General features: G+C 44.2%; 1 protein-coding gene across 2 annotated transcripts in view; it reads left to right on the plus strand.

Annotated features, from left to right (window-relative positions):
- The window catches only part of MINDY3 (MINDY lysine 48 deubiquitinase 3), a 2,129,565-nt gene that overhangs the window by 710,223 nt on the left and 1,403,838 nt on the right, over positions 1–15,504 (plus strand). For both annotated transcript variants that reach the window (XM_044067502.1, XM_044067503.1), the window contains exon 6: positions 7,981–8,095. In XM_044067502.1, coding sequence (XP_043923437.1) covers positions 7,981–8,095 — 115 coding nt within the window. The remainder of the gene's footprint in view (positions 1–7,980; positions 8,096–15,504) is intronic.

Here is a 15,504-nt window from a genome sequence, read left to right on the forward strand (position 1 = left end):
AAGGGATCAATGTTCCACACCGGAAGTAAATCCCTCGTTGGTGAGATTGGACCACAAACTGATCACAATGGACATCCACATCCCAACCCCACCCCCAGCCAAGGAAACCACAGTGAAAAACCTCTGAAAAACAAACTTCACTCTCCTCAAGACAGAAGTAGGAAGCTTCATAGCCCCAGAGAAGTTGGAAAATGTTACCCAAACTGCAGAATCCTATATGAACGCACTCCATATGCACCTACAGGAATGCATGGATCATGCCATCCCAAGTAAAACCAAGGCTCACTCCTCCAAAAATAGGAGACCAGTCTGGTGGACCCCAGCCATAAACAAGCTATACAACAAAAGGAGGAGACTACTACATGACAGGGCCAAAACCCTAAAAGGGAAGGCATCCCTAATCAGTATTAGCAAGAAACTTCGCCCCACCAGAAAAGCCTCAAAGGCAAACTTCGAAAGAAAAATTGCCAAAGACTCCAAAGATAATCACAAGGCATTCTTCAGTTATGTCAGGAACCTGGGAGGAAACACCCAGATCTTGTCAGAGCTAGTACAAAACGGCACAAAATATATGGAACCGACTGACATTGCCAACTTTCTGGCTGACAGGTTCAGTGCAAACTTTACCCCCCCTTCCCCCCCAAAAGGGCCTTTGTCTATCCCAGATGAATGTGGTCCCCCAGATATCTCAGACACACAGGTAAAAGCAGCCCTCTCCAAAGCTAAAAACACAGCATCTATGGGACCGGACGGAATACCGGGCTGCGTCCTACACGAGCTCCAGAAAGAACTAAACCCCCACTTAAATTCACTATTCCAACTCAGCCTTAAAACAGGTTATGTACCCAAGGAATATGGCGTACAGCAACAGTGATCCCCCTCCACAAGGGTGGCCCCACAACGGATCCTGGGAACTATCGCCCCATAAGTCTGACTAGCCTAATTTGCAAGGCTATGGAGCATATCATTATGGATCTCATAAACAAAGACATAGGGAACCTCCAGACACTGGACCCTACCCAGTTCAGTTTTGTTAAAGGCAGATCCTGACTCCTAAACCTGGTTGACTTTTTTGAAACAGTCACCAAAGCCATAGATGAGGGAAAGGCAGTTCACACTGCCTATCTGGATCTCGCTAAGGCTTTCGACACAATACCGCACTCTGGAATCATAAACAAACTAATCAGCTTAAACATCAACCCATATGTCACAAGATGGGTTGCAAACTGGCTTACGGATAGAACGTATGTGGTCAGGGTTGGAAGTGCCATGTCTGACTCTAAACCTGTTACAAGTGGAGTCCTGTAGGGCTCAGTCCTGGGGCCCCTCTTGTTTGGTATATACTTCTCTGAAGTACAGGCCAGCACAAAAGGACTGTGGCTTACCAAGTTCGCCAGTGATTGCAAACTGGGAGCCATAATAGACTCCCTGGCCGACACAAGCATCCTCCAGAAGGGTCTTATGGAGTCAGATGCATGGTATCAAAGCCATGGCCTCAAACGTAACGCCAAAAAATGCATAGTCATCCCTTTTGGGAAAAACAAGGTGCCCACTAATTACCACATAGGAGGAAACCCACTAAGTACCGAAGAAGTAATTAGGGATCTGGGGACCCAGGTTGATATTAACCTCTCCTTTGACAATTACATTGCCAAAATAGTCAGAAAATCCTTCTATATTGCCCATCATATATCTAAAGGGTTCTCGTCTAGATCTAGAGAGGTCATTGTGCCCCTATACACATCACTCATCAGACCCATAATTGAGTACAATGCCCCATTTGGGATGTACCTTACCCGGCACCTGCAGCAGCTGGAGAGACCCCAAAAGTTCCTTACCAAAAGGATCATGGGCCTCAAACAGTTGCCCTATGCAACTAGGCTAAAGAAACTACAGCTCTACTCAGTTGCTTACCGCCTACTCAGAGGCGACCTCTGCCTGACTTACAAGGCCATGTCCAACCCAGAATTAATGGACATGCTCCACCTTAAAAAAAAAACAAATCCATTAGAGCCACACGCTCCTCGGACTTAAATCTCAGCACAGCAATAAATAGGACATGCTGGAGGGATAGATTCATATCCCAAAGGCTTCCCACACTCTGGAATAAAATCCCAATTCACGTAAGACAAAGCCCCTCGCTGGCCCTCTTCAAGAGAAATCTTGATAAGTGGATGGGAAACCGTAAGTTTGCACCTGGGATCACTCCAGTGGCACTACTGGACAAGAGGCTCTAGAAGTTAAATTGTAAGGGTGGAGAAAGCCAAACACATTTCAGCTAGGCTTATAAATGCCCTAGGGCAGATAGCCTAGTATAAACCTATATAGTAAACCTATGGACACTGGACCCAAGCCAGTTTGGTTTCGTCAAGGGCAGATCATGCCTACTTAACCTGGTGGACTTCTTTGAGAAGGTCACCAAAGCAGTGGACGAGGGAAAAATATTTCACACTGCCTCCCTTGATCTGGCCAAGGCATTTGACACAATACCCCACTCGGGCATTGTTGACAACCTCAGAAGGTTAGCTACAAACTCATATGTCACCCAGTGGATAGCCAACTGGTTCGCAGACAAGACCCAGCAAGTTAAAATCTGGGAATCCACCTCTACTAAGAGGACAGTCACAAGAGGAGTCCCTCAGGGATCAGTCTTTGGACCGCTCTGTTTTGGCATTTACTTCTCTGAAGTCAAGGCCAATGTCAGTGGCCTCTGGCTGACTAAATTTGCAGATGATTGCAAATTAGGTGCTGTCATTGAATCCCACACTGACACAAATGTTCTCTAGAAGGGGCTGACACATGCAAACAACTGGTGGCGGAGCCATGGACTAAAACTAAATACCATGAAATTCATGATAGTATCCTTTGGGAAGTCATCCACCCATGGTCAATATCATATTGACAAACACACTCCTTAGAATTGACCCAGTAGTCAGGGACTTGGGGACACACACAGATAGTAATCTAGCCTTTGACCATCACTTGTCTACAGTAGTTTGGAAATCATTCTATGTTGTACAACTTATAAATAAAGGTATGGCGTCCAAGTCCAAGGAAGTCATTGTTTCACTGTATTCGGCATTCATCAGACCTATCATTGAGTACAGTGCCCCCTTTGGTATGTACTTAACCAGGTATATCCAGCAATTTGAGCATCCATAGAGGTTCCTCACTAAAATAATACAAGGCTTAAGTAAAATGTCCTATGCAGACCGCCTCAAGGCTCTATCCCCGTATTGTGTCTCCTACAGGCTTTTGAGGGGAGATGTATGCCTGACATACAGAACAGATATGTGGCCGAGTCAGTTATGGAAATAAGGTACATAAGGAAACTGATGGTGGAATGCAGAAGTCCAGAAAGTCATCAAAAGGAAGGAGTGCAGGAAAAAGTGGGAGATAGAAAAGACCAACAAGGCTAGGAAGGAATACTGGTTGGCTAACAAAGAAGCTAAGAAAGGAGTTGTGGTAGCAAAGAGTAAGGCATCAGAGGGACTGTACCAACATCTGGAAAGTGACTCATTAGGTGGCACAAAGAAACTACAGTATATCAGGTTGCAAGGCAAAGACAGAAAGATAAAAAGATAGTCAGACACCCCTTTGTAAAGGATGCAAGCAACGACCTGCTCACCAGTCCACAGGACATTAAAGGCAAATGGAAGGAGTGTTTCCAGCAGCTTCTGAATGAAGAAAACCCCACAGAAGCTGTACTGCCCCAGAAGCAGCCTATGACAAAAGAAGAAGAAGAGCCTACTCTAGAAGTCGTAGGAATTGCAGTAAGGAAAATGAAGTCAGGGAAAGCAGCAGGCTCAGATGAAGTCACAGCAGATATGATAAAGATGCTGGGTGAGATAGGGGAGAAATGGCTCTTGAGGATACTCATAACAGTGTGGAGAGAAAGGTGGATCCCAGATGACTGGAGAATAAGCATACTTATGCCAGTGTACAAGAACAAAGGGGACAGCCACAACTGGGCAGGACAGAGGAATCAAACTCCTATCACATTGCATGAAAGTTCTAGAGAGGGTGATTGATAATCAGATGCGCAGACTAGTAGAATGTAAGATGGTAGATGAGCAGTTCAGATTCAGATAAGGATGCAGCACAACTGACCTGATGTTTGCAGTGAGACAGATAGTTGAGAAGAAACTAGAGATGAGGAAAGAGTCCAACTGGACATTCCTAGACTTGGAGAAAGCATATGACAAAGTCCCAAGAAAGCTGATCTGGGCAGTAGTGCGGTGGTTCGAAGTCCAAGAAACATTGGTAGAATTAGTACAGGTTATGTACAAGGACCCAGTGACTCAAGTACAAACAGTGTTTGGCCTCACAGAGGGGTTCCCAGTGGGAGTGGGTGTACACCAGGGTTCAGCTCTGAGCCCACTGCTCTTCATGCTGGTGATGGACTACATTAGCAAACAGGTTGGAGGGGATGGATCAGCAAAGCTGATGTATGCAGACAATGTGGCAGTACAGGCAGGCTCTGAGCTAGAACCTCAGCAAAGGATAGAGCAGTGGAACGCAAAACTGAAAGCACATGGGATGAAACTAAGCACAGATAAAACAGTGGTAATGGCAGCAAACGGGCGAAATCTGAAGAAGTTAAGAATTTGGTTTAGTATCTACTTCTCTGAAGTCCAGGCCAACACGAAGGGACTCTGGCTGACAAAGTTCACAGACGATTGCAAGTTGGGAGATATTATTAACTCCCCAAGTGATGTTGACATCCTACAGAATGGCCTCACTGAGATCAACGACTGGTGTCAGAACCATGGCCTTAAGCTCAGTACCAAAAAATGTGTCATCATCCCGTTTGGGAAAAACCCAAAATTCTCATGAATTACCACATTGATGGTAGTCCATTGAACATAGAAGGCATTATAAGAGATCTGGGAACACAGGTTGACAGCAACCTCTTTTGATCACCACATTGCCACTGTGGTCCGAAAGTCCTTCTATGTGGTACATCTCATTACTAAGGGTTTTTACATCCAGGAAGAAAGAGGACATTGTCTCCCTCTACTCTTCCCTCATTAGGCCAGTCATCGAGTACAGTACCCCATTTGGCATGTACCTCACTAGACACCTGCAGCAACTGGAGAGGATGCAAAAGTACCTCACAAAGAGGATCCTAGGCCTTAAACACTTGTCCTGTATGGACAGAGTAAAAAAAAACTCCAACTATTCTGTCTCATATCACCTACTTAGAGGCGATCTCTGCTTGACTTACAAAGCCATGTCTGACCCAGCTCTGTTGGAAATGCTACATCCAACGAAATCCCAATCCTTCCACACCACATGCTCCAGAGACCTCAACCTCATTACCACAATCAACAGAATGTACTGGAGGGACAGGTTCATAACCCAGAGATTGCTCATGCTATTGAATAGACTTCCCATACATGTCAAGCAGAACACATTGACCCTCTTCAAGAGAAATCTTGATGAGTGGATGGAAAATAGAAAATTCACTCCGGGGATAACTCCAGTGGCTCTACTCGACAGAGGCACTGGGAGCTAAGGTCGGGTGGCACTATGCCAGGGTAATCCTATAGCTAGGGTTGTAAAGGCCCCAGGGCCATTAGCCTAGTACACACCTATTAACCTATGAATTGAGATAGAAGAGAAGATAGTGGAACAGGTAAATAGCTTCAAGTATCCTGGGAGGGGTGGTTGAGGAGAAGGGGTCAAAGCTAGAATCAGAGGGGATGGAGCTAACTGGCATAGAGTGTCAAGTGTAGCTTATGATGGAAGACTGCCAAAGAAGTTGAAAAGTAAGCTGTACAAGACAGTGGTGTGACCAGTACTACTGTATTGTACAGAAACCTGGACAATTAAGGCAGAGCAGATAAACTAGAGGTGATGAAAATGAAGTGCCTGAGAAGTGTGGTAGGATGCACTTTGTGGGACAGACAAAGAAATGAGGACATAAGAGCAGAAGCAAAAGTAATGCCAGTTATAGAAAAGATCAAAGATAACAGATTACAGTGGTTAACAGATTACAGTGGTTTGGACACATGCAGAAAAGCAGAAGACAATCTGGTGAAGAAGATTTGGGGACAGACAGGAAGACGGTAAGAGGAAACGAGGATGTCCAGCAAAGAGGTGGATGGATTGTGTGAAAGAGGATCTGTAACAGTCAGGCATGAGTGTCGAAGAAGTCAGGAGTGTGGCATTTAATCAAGAGAGATGGCGACAGTTAACATGATTCCCTAACCCCATGTAGAAAATGGGAAAAAGGAATTTATGATGATGATCTATGCCTGACATACAGGATGGACCTCCTGCATATTCGCAAAACAAACAGCATCAGAATTACCTGTTCTAAAGACATAAATCTTGCCTGTGATATAAATAGGGCCTGCTGGAAAGACAGGTATATATCCCAGAGATTACCCCATCTCTGGAACAGACTCCCCATTCATGTGAAGCAGAGTTCCTCCCTAACCCAGTTCATTTGCAACCTGGACAACTGGGATGGGGAACAGGAAATTCATCCCTGGTTTGCCACCTATTTCTCTAATGGACAAAGGCAAACCTATACATGGTTCATCTCCCAGGCCCTGACTTGTAATTGTTTCATTTCCCAACTCCCTGCTTACACTTATCAAGGGTATCAGAACTTGTCAGAGGTTTGGGATAAATGGCTAGGCTTAAAAAAACCCTTGTGGTCGTTAGCCTAGTAAACACCTATGAACTTGTTTGGGATGAGCATTGTAATCGTATATATTTGGAAAAATAAGTTGAGTGAAGACAGGCTGTTTAGGATTTGAATGGGATTATCTAGGTTATAGGTAATAGGCGTAGGAGAATAAAAAGAAAAGTGACAGCTGAAGAAAATAAAGTTTGTGGACTTGGGCACTGCATTATCAAACATATCAAGTGAGTTACTTTGGAAGTTGTAGTACAATAATCTTGATAATCTGTCAACATTTTCGGTTACCTGAAGATCTGAAGAATTAGTCTGTGACAGAGGTTGGGGTCATGTAGATGTGAAAATGGATAATAAAAAATACTGTAATTTATAGGTATGGTATAGGCATGGCAAATTAAGTAACTGTTTGCTGCACTGCATATTATTTTCCGCTTTCCCTTTGCTGTAGCCTTACAGCTTGTACAGGAAATATTGTAATGGCTTGACAAAGGTCCAAAATACCAGTAAGTTTGGTAATCGTTTTCAGCACTGTTATAGTGTCAGGCCATAAAGAAGGAAACAACATTGTAAATCTTGGTCAGGGTATAATTGCGGATGCAATGAAAACTGTTTTAGCTGTTCCATCTAGAGTAGTGGTAGCATCCACTGAGGATGCAAACTGGACTTTGGAGGCATAATGCCAACATGTATGTGAGTTGTTCTTTTGTATGCTGTAGGTCATTTCCACAGCTCACCTTCAGTGAAGTCTTTTGCCGTTTGTGTTTGGATCATACTATTGAAAAGTTTATTTTCTGAAACATGATGTTTGACAGCATTAGTTCATGGCAGAGCCTTGGCCTGCCAATTAGCATTTTGGCATAAGTAAATTAGGAGACCGAGGGGGTCTAGTTCCTTGAGTCTGATGGCCATGTTTATACCAAGTGTTCCTTCTTGTTGAATGAAGGTCTCATTCTGGAGAGTTCCAGGGGACTTCTTTGTCAGGTGATGCTGATTACTTATCATACCATGCATCTTTTCACAATATCTGAAACAAAGGTATCTATCTGATAGAGAGGAGACAATGCATCTTACTCTGCCATAAGGTCTTGATTTTTAATTATGTCTTGGAAAGCTTTAAATTACAGAATGTGTGTGTGTAAATGAAGGTGTTGTCATCATAAGTTCTGCTATGTTTTGTGCATTTTCTTTAATGAAATACATTTGAATTTCATGTTTGTAATTTCATTCTTGTTTCTGTAAAAAAAAACTAATACTTTAAATATACAGTCACCATAAAATGTGTGTATAGTTTACTTTGTTTTCTTATTGGTGCCATGTTTTCTTTTTAGCAAAAGGAAATTTAAAGGTATTTCTGAGCTAAAAGATGTGCTTCTCGATCAGTGTGACATATGGAAGAGCAAATATGGGGTGCTGCTGTTTTTGTATTCCGTTATTCTATCAAAGGTTTGTAATGTTTATTGTTTTAAACTTTTTCAAAAACTGATTTCAAATTACCAGATTTACTGGTGGTTAGTCACTAATGGACAGAAATATTTTTAAGCTATGTGATTCAGCTTCTCACTGGCATTCATTTGTCTTTTTCTTTTAATGTACTTTGTGATTTTCTGAAAATAGATGCAAAAAATAAACCTGGCATACTAGGAATCCATTCTGAATCGTATTGGATCATATTTGTAATTGTTTTCTATGGTAATGAGCATGTTTCTGAGAAGACGTAAATTCTGTTTAATAGAGTTTGCAGCTTTCTGAACATAGATGTAAAAAATAAACACAATAAACTAGAAATCCATTCTGAATCATGCATCATTCATTTTGTTGAATCATACCTGTAACTGTTTTATAATGATAATGAGTAGGTATTTTTTAAGATGTTAGCTCAGCCATTTCAGTGTAGTTTACCACTTTCCAAACATAGATACAAAAATATAAAGCTAACAGATTAGAAATCCAGTTTGAATTGGATACCTTTCAGTTTGTTGAACTGTATTTGTAATAGTTTTATATGTATTAAGTATACTTTTTTGGGAAGGCACATCAATCTTTGCTTTTAGTGACTGATGGTAAATAACTTGCTGTTAGAAATTTATTCTAAGAAATGTCAACAATTTTTGCCTCATCTGGTGAAACTTGTGATCTTTCAGAGTCATACGTTAATTTTCATTTTTCATGGTATTGCTTGTAGTAGTACTTTACCACCTTTCACAGCTGTGGTTCCGTTGATTGGTCTTTGCAGTATTTTACTGTAATGCCATTTTGTCTATATGCTTTATTTTACCTGGTCTTTGCAGTATTTTACTGTGATGCCATTTTTCCTGTATGCTTTATTTTACCTGCTTCTTCAATGCTTGTTTTTCCTGTTTATGCTGCTGCTGTTAGAGCATATTACCTCTAATGATATAGTTTTCTTTACTGTGCTGTATTTCTTTGTTAGTTGCTATTCATACACAAATTTCTTCACCGCCATCCTTTTCTCTTTCAGTGACCAATACTTTAATTTCATGAATCTTTTCTGAGTTTTAATGCAGTTTATGTATTTTTATTTTTAGCTTATATCCTTTCCTAAATTAACTTTTCACTAGTTCTGTAGACTGCCTTTGAAGTCTAGCGGGATTGGTCATGTACTTTGTATTAGTAATTATCCTCGTGCGTAGCAATGCAGCACCTTCTACTGTGCTCCTAGCGCATAGTCCTTTTACCAAGTATTTTCACCCTTTTTGTGTTTGTGGGTTTGTATCATCATTGACTAGATTGGGAGTGGGGTGAAGTTTGTTCTTGTATTTCTACCCAAGGGGCACGTAAGGTCACACTCCACTACAGCCACTGTGGCAGTCATAGCCTTCTACAAGGGATTAAGCTCTCTTTCAGGCTGTTGTAGAAGTTGTAATTGTGGTTTTCTGTTCACACTTCTACCAAACACTACCGATTGGTCATCTCCTCCAGGAGAAGGGAGGCTTTGCCACAGCCATTCTGGAGGTTATCTTTTTGACTGCCCCCAGAGCAGCAACCCTGTCTCTTTTCATATCCTTTAACTCTAGAACTTTAAGAGGCCTCTGGTTTCCAGAGGTCAGCATGCTTTTGGCAAGGCTCAGAAATCCCATGGTTTTCTACCTGCACAGTCCAGCACCCAGTAGGGCAGTTGTGGATGTTCTTCGTGGGTCACTGTTGCAGTCATCACGTTTGGGTTATCCCTGCCAGGGTAGCCCCCGGCTGTCTCGAATACCAGAGGCTTGGTATTTCTGCATCTGTTGCTGTCGCTTCAGGACTGACATCAGGTGGTCAGTAGTGTAAAGTAAGGCAGCCAACGCCATTATATCAATCTTTCTTGCTGCGGAGCCCGAAGCAGAAGCAGTTCGCATGAGTTCCAGTCAGCCACTACTTGACTTTCGTCTTCCGAATTGAAGCTGAAGTCTTCTAAAGCTAAGTACCCCATTGGGAATCCTTTTTTCTTGCACTAACCGATGTCAGAAAAAGTTAACAATTGTCTTGTCTGTAGAAAGCAAATACCACACCGAGACTTTCATTCTTACTGCATCACTTGTTTAGGCCCAGACCATGATGTCCCCCACTGTTGCTTTTGTGCTTTGTTCAACGCTCGGGCTATATGTCGTCAGGCCTTTACTGTAACTAGATATTTTTGCTTACAGTCCTCGAATTCTGATATGGCTTCAGTAAGCCATCCGATAGCAGATCTTCCGGACCGCACAAGTCCAAACCTACCAACGATGCTTCCATTAAGATAGTCGTCAGTTCTCCGGTCCTCAGTGAGGTGCTTTCGCAGCCCCTGATGCCCGCTTCTGTGGATTCGCAGGCCGCTACCGAGACCCTTTCGGAGTCCAGTATGCCACAAAACTCTTTGACTAAGGATCCTGTGGTTCTCTCTCCCTTGGATGGGTCCGGAGCCGCTGAGCAGGCACCGGCTTCTGAGGAAGTACATCGCACTACCAGTTCTCAACACAAACTGACGACTTTCACATCTACCATTCTTTCGAAAAATGCAGAGTTTCTAAGGCCCAGGGTACGAACCACACCCAAGAAACCGATGACCCAGTCTCAGGCACCTGCTTCCTTGCCTTAGTCTCAAATGCTTAAAATGGCAAAAGATCTTATCATGCTGATCAGGGGAAGCCAAGCTATCCCTTCCAAAAGAAAAAGAGATATGTTCCCAGTAGTTTTGTCTGAACAGGAGTCTGATGACTCTGATGCATCTGAATATGAAGATATTAAACCCCTCTCTGCTTATGAGGATTCTGATGCAGAGTACTCCATTCCTTCAGCCTCTCTCCCTGAGGGCTTTTCCTTTGGGGAAACCCTTCATACCTTAAGCGAGCATTTCCAATGGGAATGTCATGTGTACCCTCAGTCTAAAAAGAGACTCTGGGAATTCTTAGATCTTCCACAGCACAGACCCCTGGCCATTCCCCCAGTTCTGGATGTTGTGGACGATGTTTTCCTGGAATACAGTTTGACTCTTGACACCCTACCCCTTGCACCCAGAAAACCTGACAGGTGAGTCTCTGACTCTCACAAATTTCTTTTTAGAAATCCTACTGCTGACCCTGAGGTAATTTCTCAAGGGCCTAAAGGAATGAAAACAACCTCTGCTAAGAATCCCACCTCCTCAGATAGGGATTCCCGAGGACTAGACAGATGGGGTAAAAATGTCTGCACTTCTGCTACTCTTGCTATTAGAGCACTAAATTGCCAGTTCCATTTGCTAAAATTCCAGCAACATACCATGGAACTCCTCAAACAAAAAGTGTCTTCCTTTCCTGCTTGTGGAGAATCATTACAAGAGTTAATGCATTCTGCAAGTCAAGTAACTAAGCACACCTTGCACTGTGGTTTTGATGCCCTAGAAGCATCTTGCAGGACAGCAGTCACCAGTTATGTCCTTAGAAGGCATGCATGTCTTAAGGAATAGCCGTTGCCAGACTATGTTAAATCCAAACTGTTGGATGCACCCTTACACAAAGATAACTTATTTGGCACTAAGGCAGAGGAGGTCTTAAAAAAGATCAGCAAACCAAAAACGTTTTGTGTTTTAATAAACATTTTACAGTATTTGTACAGCAGCAGTTCCCAGTGACGTTTTTGGTTTGCTGATTTATTTCTTTGCTGAACTGGGATTTGGCTAAGCACTAGCTTTATTCATTTTGGTCTTAAAAAAGATGGAAGAAAAAGCTAAATCTATGCAGACAGTTAAGGATTTCTTACAGGTCCAGCCACCCAGGTTCAGCAAGCATTGCCCCTCCAAGCACTGGTCCTTTCTTGCTCCCACCAGGTCATTTCAGACCAGACCCCATGGAAGTAGACCCCTCCCCGCAGACAGCAGCCACAGAGAATGCAGAGATCAAAACAGTGGAAGTCCTCCTCTTCAAAAACAGGGAGTTCTAAGCCACCCCCTCATGGTAAGAACTCACAATGACTCTCCTCCCACACCCCCTCCATCTGCCCACCTTCACTTACCCCTAGGAGGAAAACTCTCCTCTCACACAAGCACCTGGGCCACCATTACCAACGACCACTGGGTCCTCAGCATAGTGTCCCAGGGATTCAAATTTTCTTTCCTCACACTTCCAACTCCAAAATGGTTCTCAGATCTACCTCCAAACCACTGGGCAGAGGTGCAAAAGCAAGTCCTTTCCCTGCTGTCTATGAAGGCAATAGAGCACATTCCTGCAGAATAGAAAGGCCAAGGTTTCTACTCCAGACTTTTTCTGGTACCCAGAAAGAAGGGCACCTGGTGCCCCATCCTCGATCTGTCCATTCTAAACACCTGCCTGGTGATACCAAAATTAAAAATGCTCACCCTCCAGCAACTGTACCCATGCTGTCCAAGGATGCTTGACTAGCCACCCTAGACCTAGGCCTACCTCCACATTCCTATCAGGGAATCATGCAGGAAGTATCTACATTTCAGAGCAGGATCTCTGCACTTTCACATCTCTGCACTTCCCTTTGGCTTATCTACTGCTCCCAGAGTTTTCACAAAATGTCTGGCTCCGGCCATTGCCTTTTGCAGACAAAGGAATGTCCAAATTTACCCATACTTAGACGACTGCCTAATTCAGGCAGACAGTCAGGAAAAGCTGCTCAAGCACCTGGCCTTTGTAAAGTCCCTACTGACCTCCCTAGGGTACACTATCAATGAAAAGAAATCTAAACTAGTACCACCTAAAAGATTATATTCCTGGGAGCAAGCCTGGACACAGCATCCCAGATGGCATTCCTTACACCAGAAAAGCAAACTTACCTGACTGCCTACATTTCTCAACTAGCCACCAGACCCCAGTTATCTGCAAGGAAAATCCTACAAGCTCTGGGGTTCATGGCATCTTGCATTCTACTAATTCCATATGCCAGACTGCATATGAGGAAACTTCAGTGGTACCTAAAAAGCCTTTGGTGTCAACACTCTCAAGACCTGAAAACTCTTATACCCATGATACCTTGCTTCAGGAAAGATTTTCTTTGGTGGGCAGCAGCATGCTCCCACAACAAGGGACTACCTTTCTCACCACCACCACCCCCCTGCCGCCCAGACACTCACCATAGATGCATCAGACTATGTCTGGGGTGCACACCTGGACGGCAGGTGCATACAGGGCCAATGGATCCCACAGCAAATCCATCTGCACATCAACCAAAAAGAGATGTTAGCTGTCCAGCACGCATTGACAGCTTTCAGGCCCCTTCTCTCCCCAGGGGCTTTCCTGAGCAAAACAGACAACACCACTGTGATGTGGTATATCAACAAGCAGGGAGGGACTCACTCCTACCCTCTATGCAGGCTGGCCATGACCCTTTGGCACACAGCCTCTGCCATGCAACTCTACCTGTTAGCACAATTCCTACCAGGTTCTTTAAACTCTCTGGCAGACCACTTAAGCAGAAATCTCCTGGACCCACACGAGTGGCAGCTAGACAAAAAAAACCTTCACTCTAATAACTCAGAAATGGGGCACCCCGAAGGTCGACCTCTTTACCTCCCACACCAACCATCAGCTCAGCAAGTTCTGCACAAGGGAGCATCACTGCATGGCTTGGAAAGTGGATGCCCTGTCCTTCCCCTGGGTCATTCTGTCGGTCTATGCCTTTCCTCCACTACCTCTCATCCCCAAAGTACTGCTCAAAATAAGGGAGGAAAAACCAAGGACAATTCTTATTGCTCCAGACTGGCCTCACCAGCACTGGTACCCACTGCTGCGCAGCCTGTTCCCACTGCCACCATGGCATCCCACTCAGAACCCAACCCTCGTGACCCAGAGGGAAGGAGAATTCATGCATCCCAAATTGGAGACCTTCAATTTGGCATCTTGGCTTATTCCCTAACCACTGATCAATCTGCCAACCTCAGTAAACAGGTTCTAGATGTTATATGTGAGGCCAGACACCCTAGCACTAGAAAGTCTTATGCTGACAAATGGAAAAGGTTCTGGATTCAGGCTAAGGGAACCGATATGGCACAGCCCTCCCTCCCTCTTATCCTGGATTACTTAGCTGGCCTGCTACACAGTAGTCTCTCTTTTTCCTCTATTGAAATGTATGCCTCTGCCACCTCTGCTCATTTCCCTACTGAGCAGCCCCTTTTCTCACACCCTCTGTTCAAACAATTCCTAAGAGAGGCTATCAACTCAAGGCCACCCAGAAGAGCACCTACCCCAGCTTGGGACCTTAACTTTGTGTTGGAAAAGCTCACTGTCCCCCCCCCCCCCTTTGAACTAGCATCTTCAGCAGAGTTAAAATTTATCTCCTGGAAGACAGCTTTTCTTCTGGCCATCACTTCAGCCAGAAGGGTCTCCGAGCTGCAAGCACTTATGGCTCTGGAGCCCTTCATCATCTTCCGTGCTGACAGGGTTTCCCTTAGGACTAATCCATCCTTCATGCCCAAATTGGTGTCCATGGTGGCTCTAAACCAATCCATTCATTTACCCACCTTTTTCCCTAACACACAGAACAAGGTGAAAGGTTCCTGCACACTCTAGATGTACACAGACAGCTCAGATTTTATCTAGACAGGACTAAATCATTCAGAAAGTCTGATCAATTGCTGGTTAGCTTTGCTGCAGGGGCAGAGGACTAAGCCATCTCCAAACAAACAATTTCCAAATGGATAGCACACTGCTTCCATTTCTGTTACAAGCAACACAGAAAGCCTCCCCCTAAGGGGGTCAGGACTAACTCCACCAGAGCAGCCTCCACATCTGCAGCTTTCCTCAGAGGAGACCCCACCAGGGACATCCTGGAGGCTGCCACCTGGACATCTGTTCACACTTTCACTAAACATTACCACCTGCCTGTCTTCTCCAAATCCAGGGCAGGCTTTGCCACTGCAGTCTTGCAGGGTATCCTTGCCAGCCCCTAATCTCCTTGACTGCCTCCACCCTTTAACCCAGCTTTGGGAATCAATCCAAATGTGATGACTGCAACAGTAAAACACAAAGAAGATATTCAGATAGGATTAAGACTGTGTTACAGTTACCATAAATGTAGATGTTTGAGTGTATTCACTGTTGCAGTCCTGGTTTCCCTCCCTCTATCCCCCTCTTCTTCTCTCTCCTTACAAGGGACATTTTGGTATTTACTTTCTACTGGTGGGGTTCTTCCAGCAGAACCTGGCTCCCACTTGGGGTCTCCTGACAAGGCAAGAAAAACTGATGTAATGGCGTTGGCTGCCTTACTTTATACTACTGACCACCTGGCATCAGTCCTGAAGCGACAGCAGCCGACACAGAAATACTAAGCCTCTGGTATTCGGGCCAGCTGAGGGCTACCCTGGCAGGGATAACCCAAATGTGATGACTGCAACAATGAATGCACTCGAACATCTACATTTATGGTAAGTGTACACA

This window comes from Protopterus annectens, chromosome 3.part1 (genome assembly GCF_019279795.1).
Source record: "Protopterus annectens isolate FY-2018-M chromosome 3.part1, PAN1.0, whole genome shotgun sequence".
NCBI lineage: Eukaryota > Metazoa > Chordata > Ceratodontiformes > Protopteridae > Protopterus > Protopterus annectens.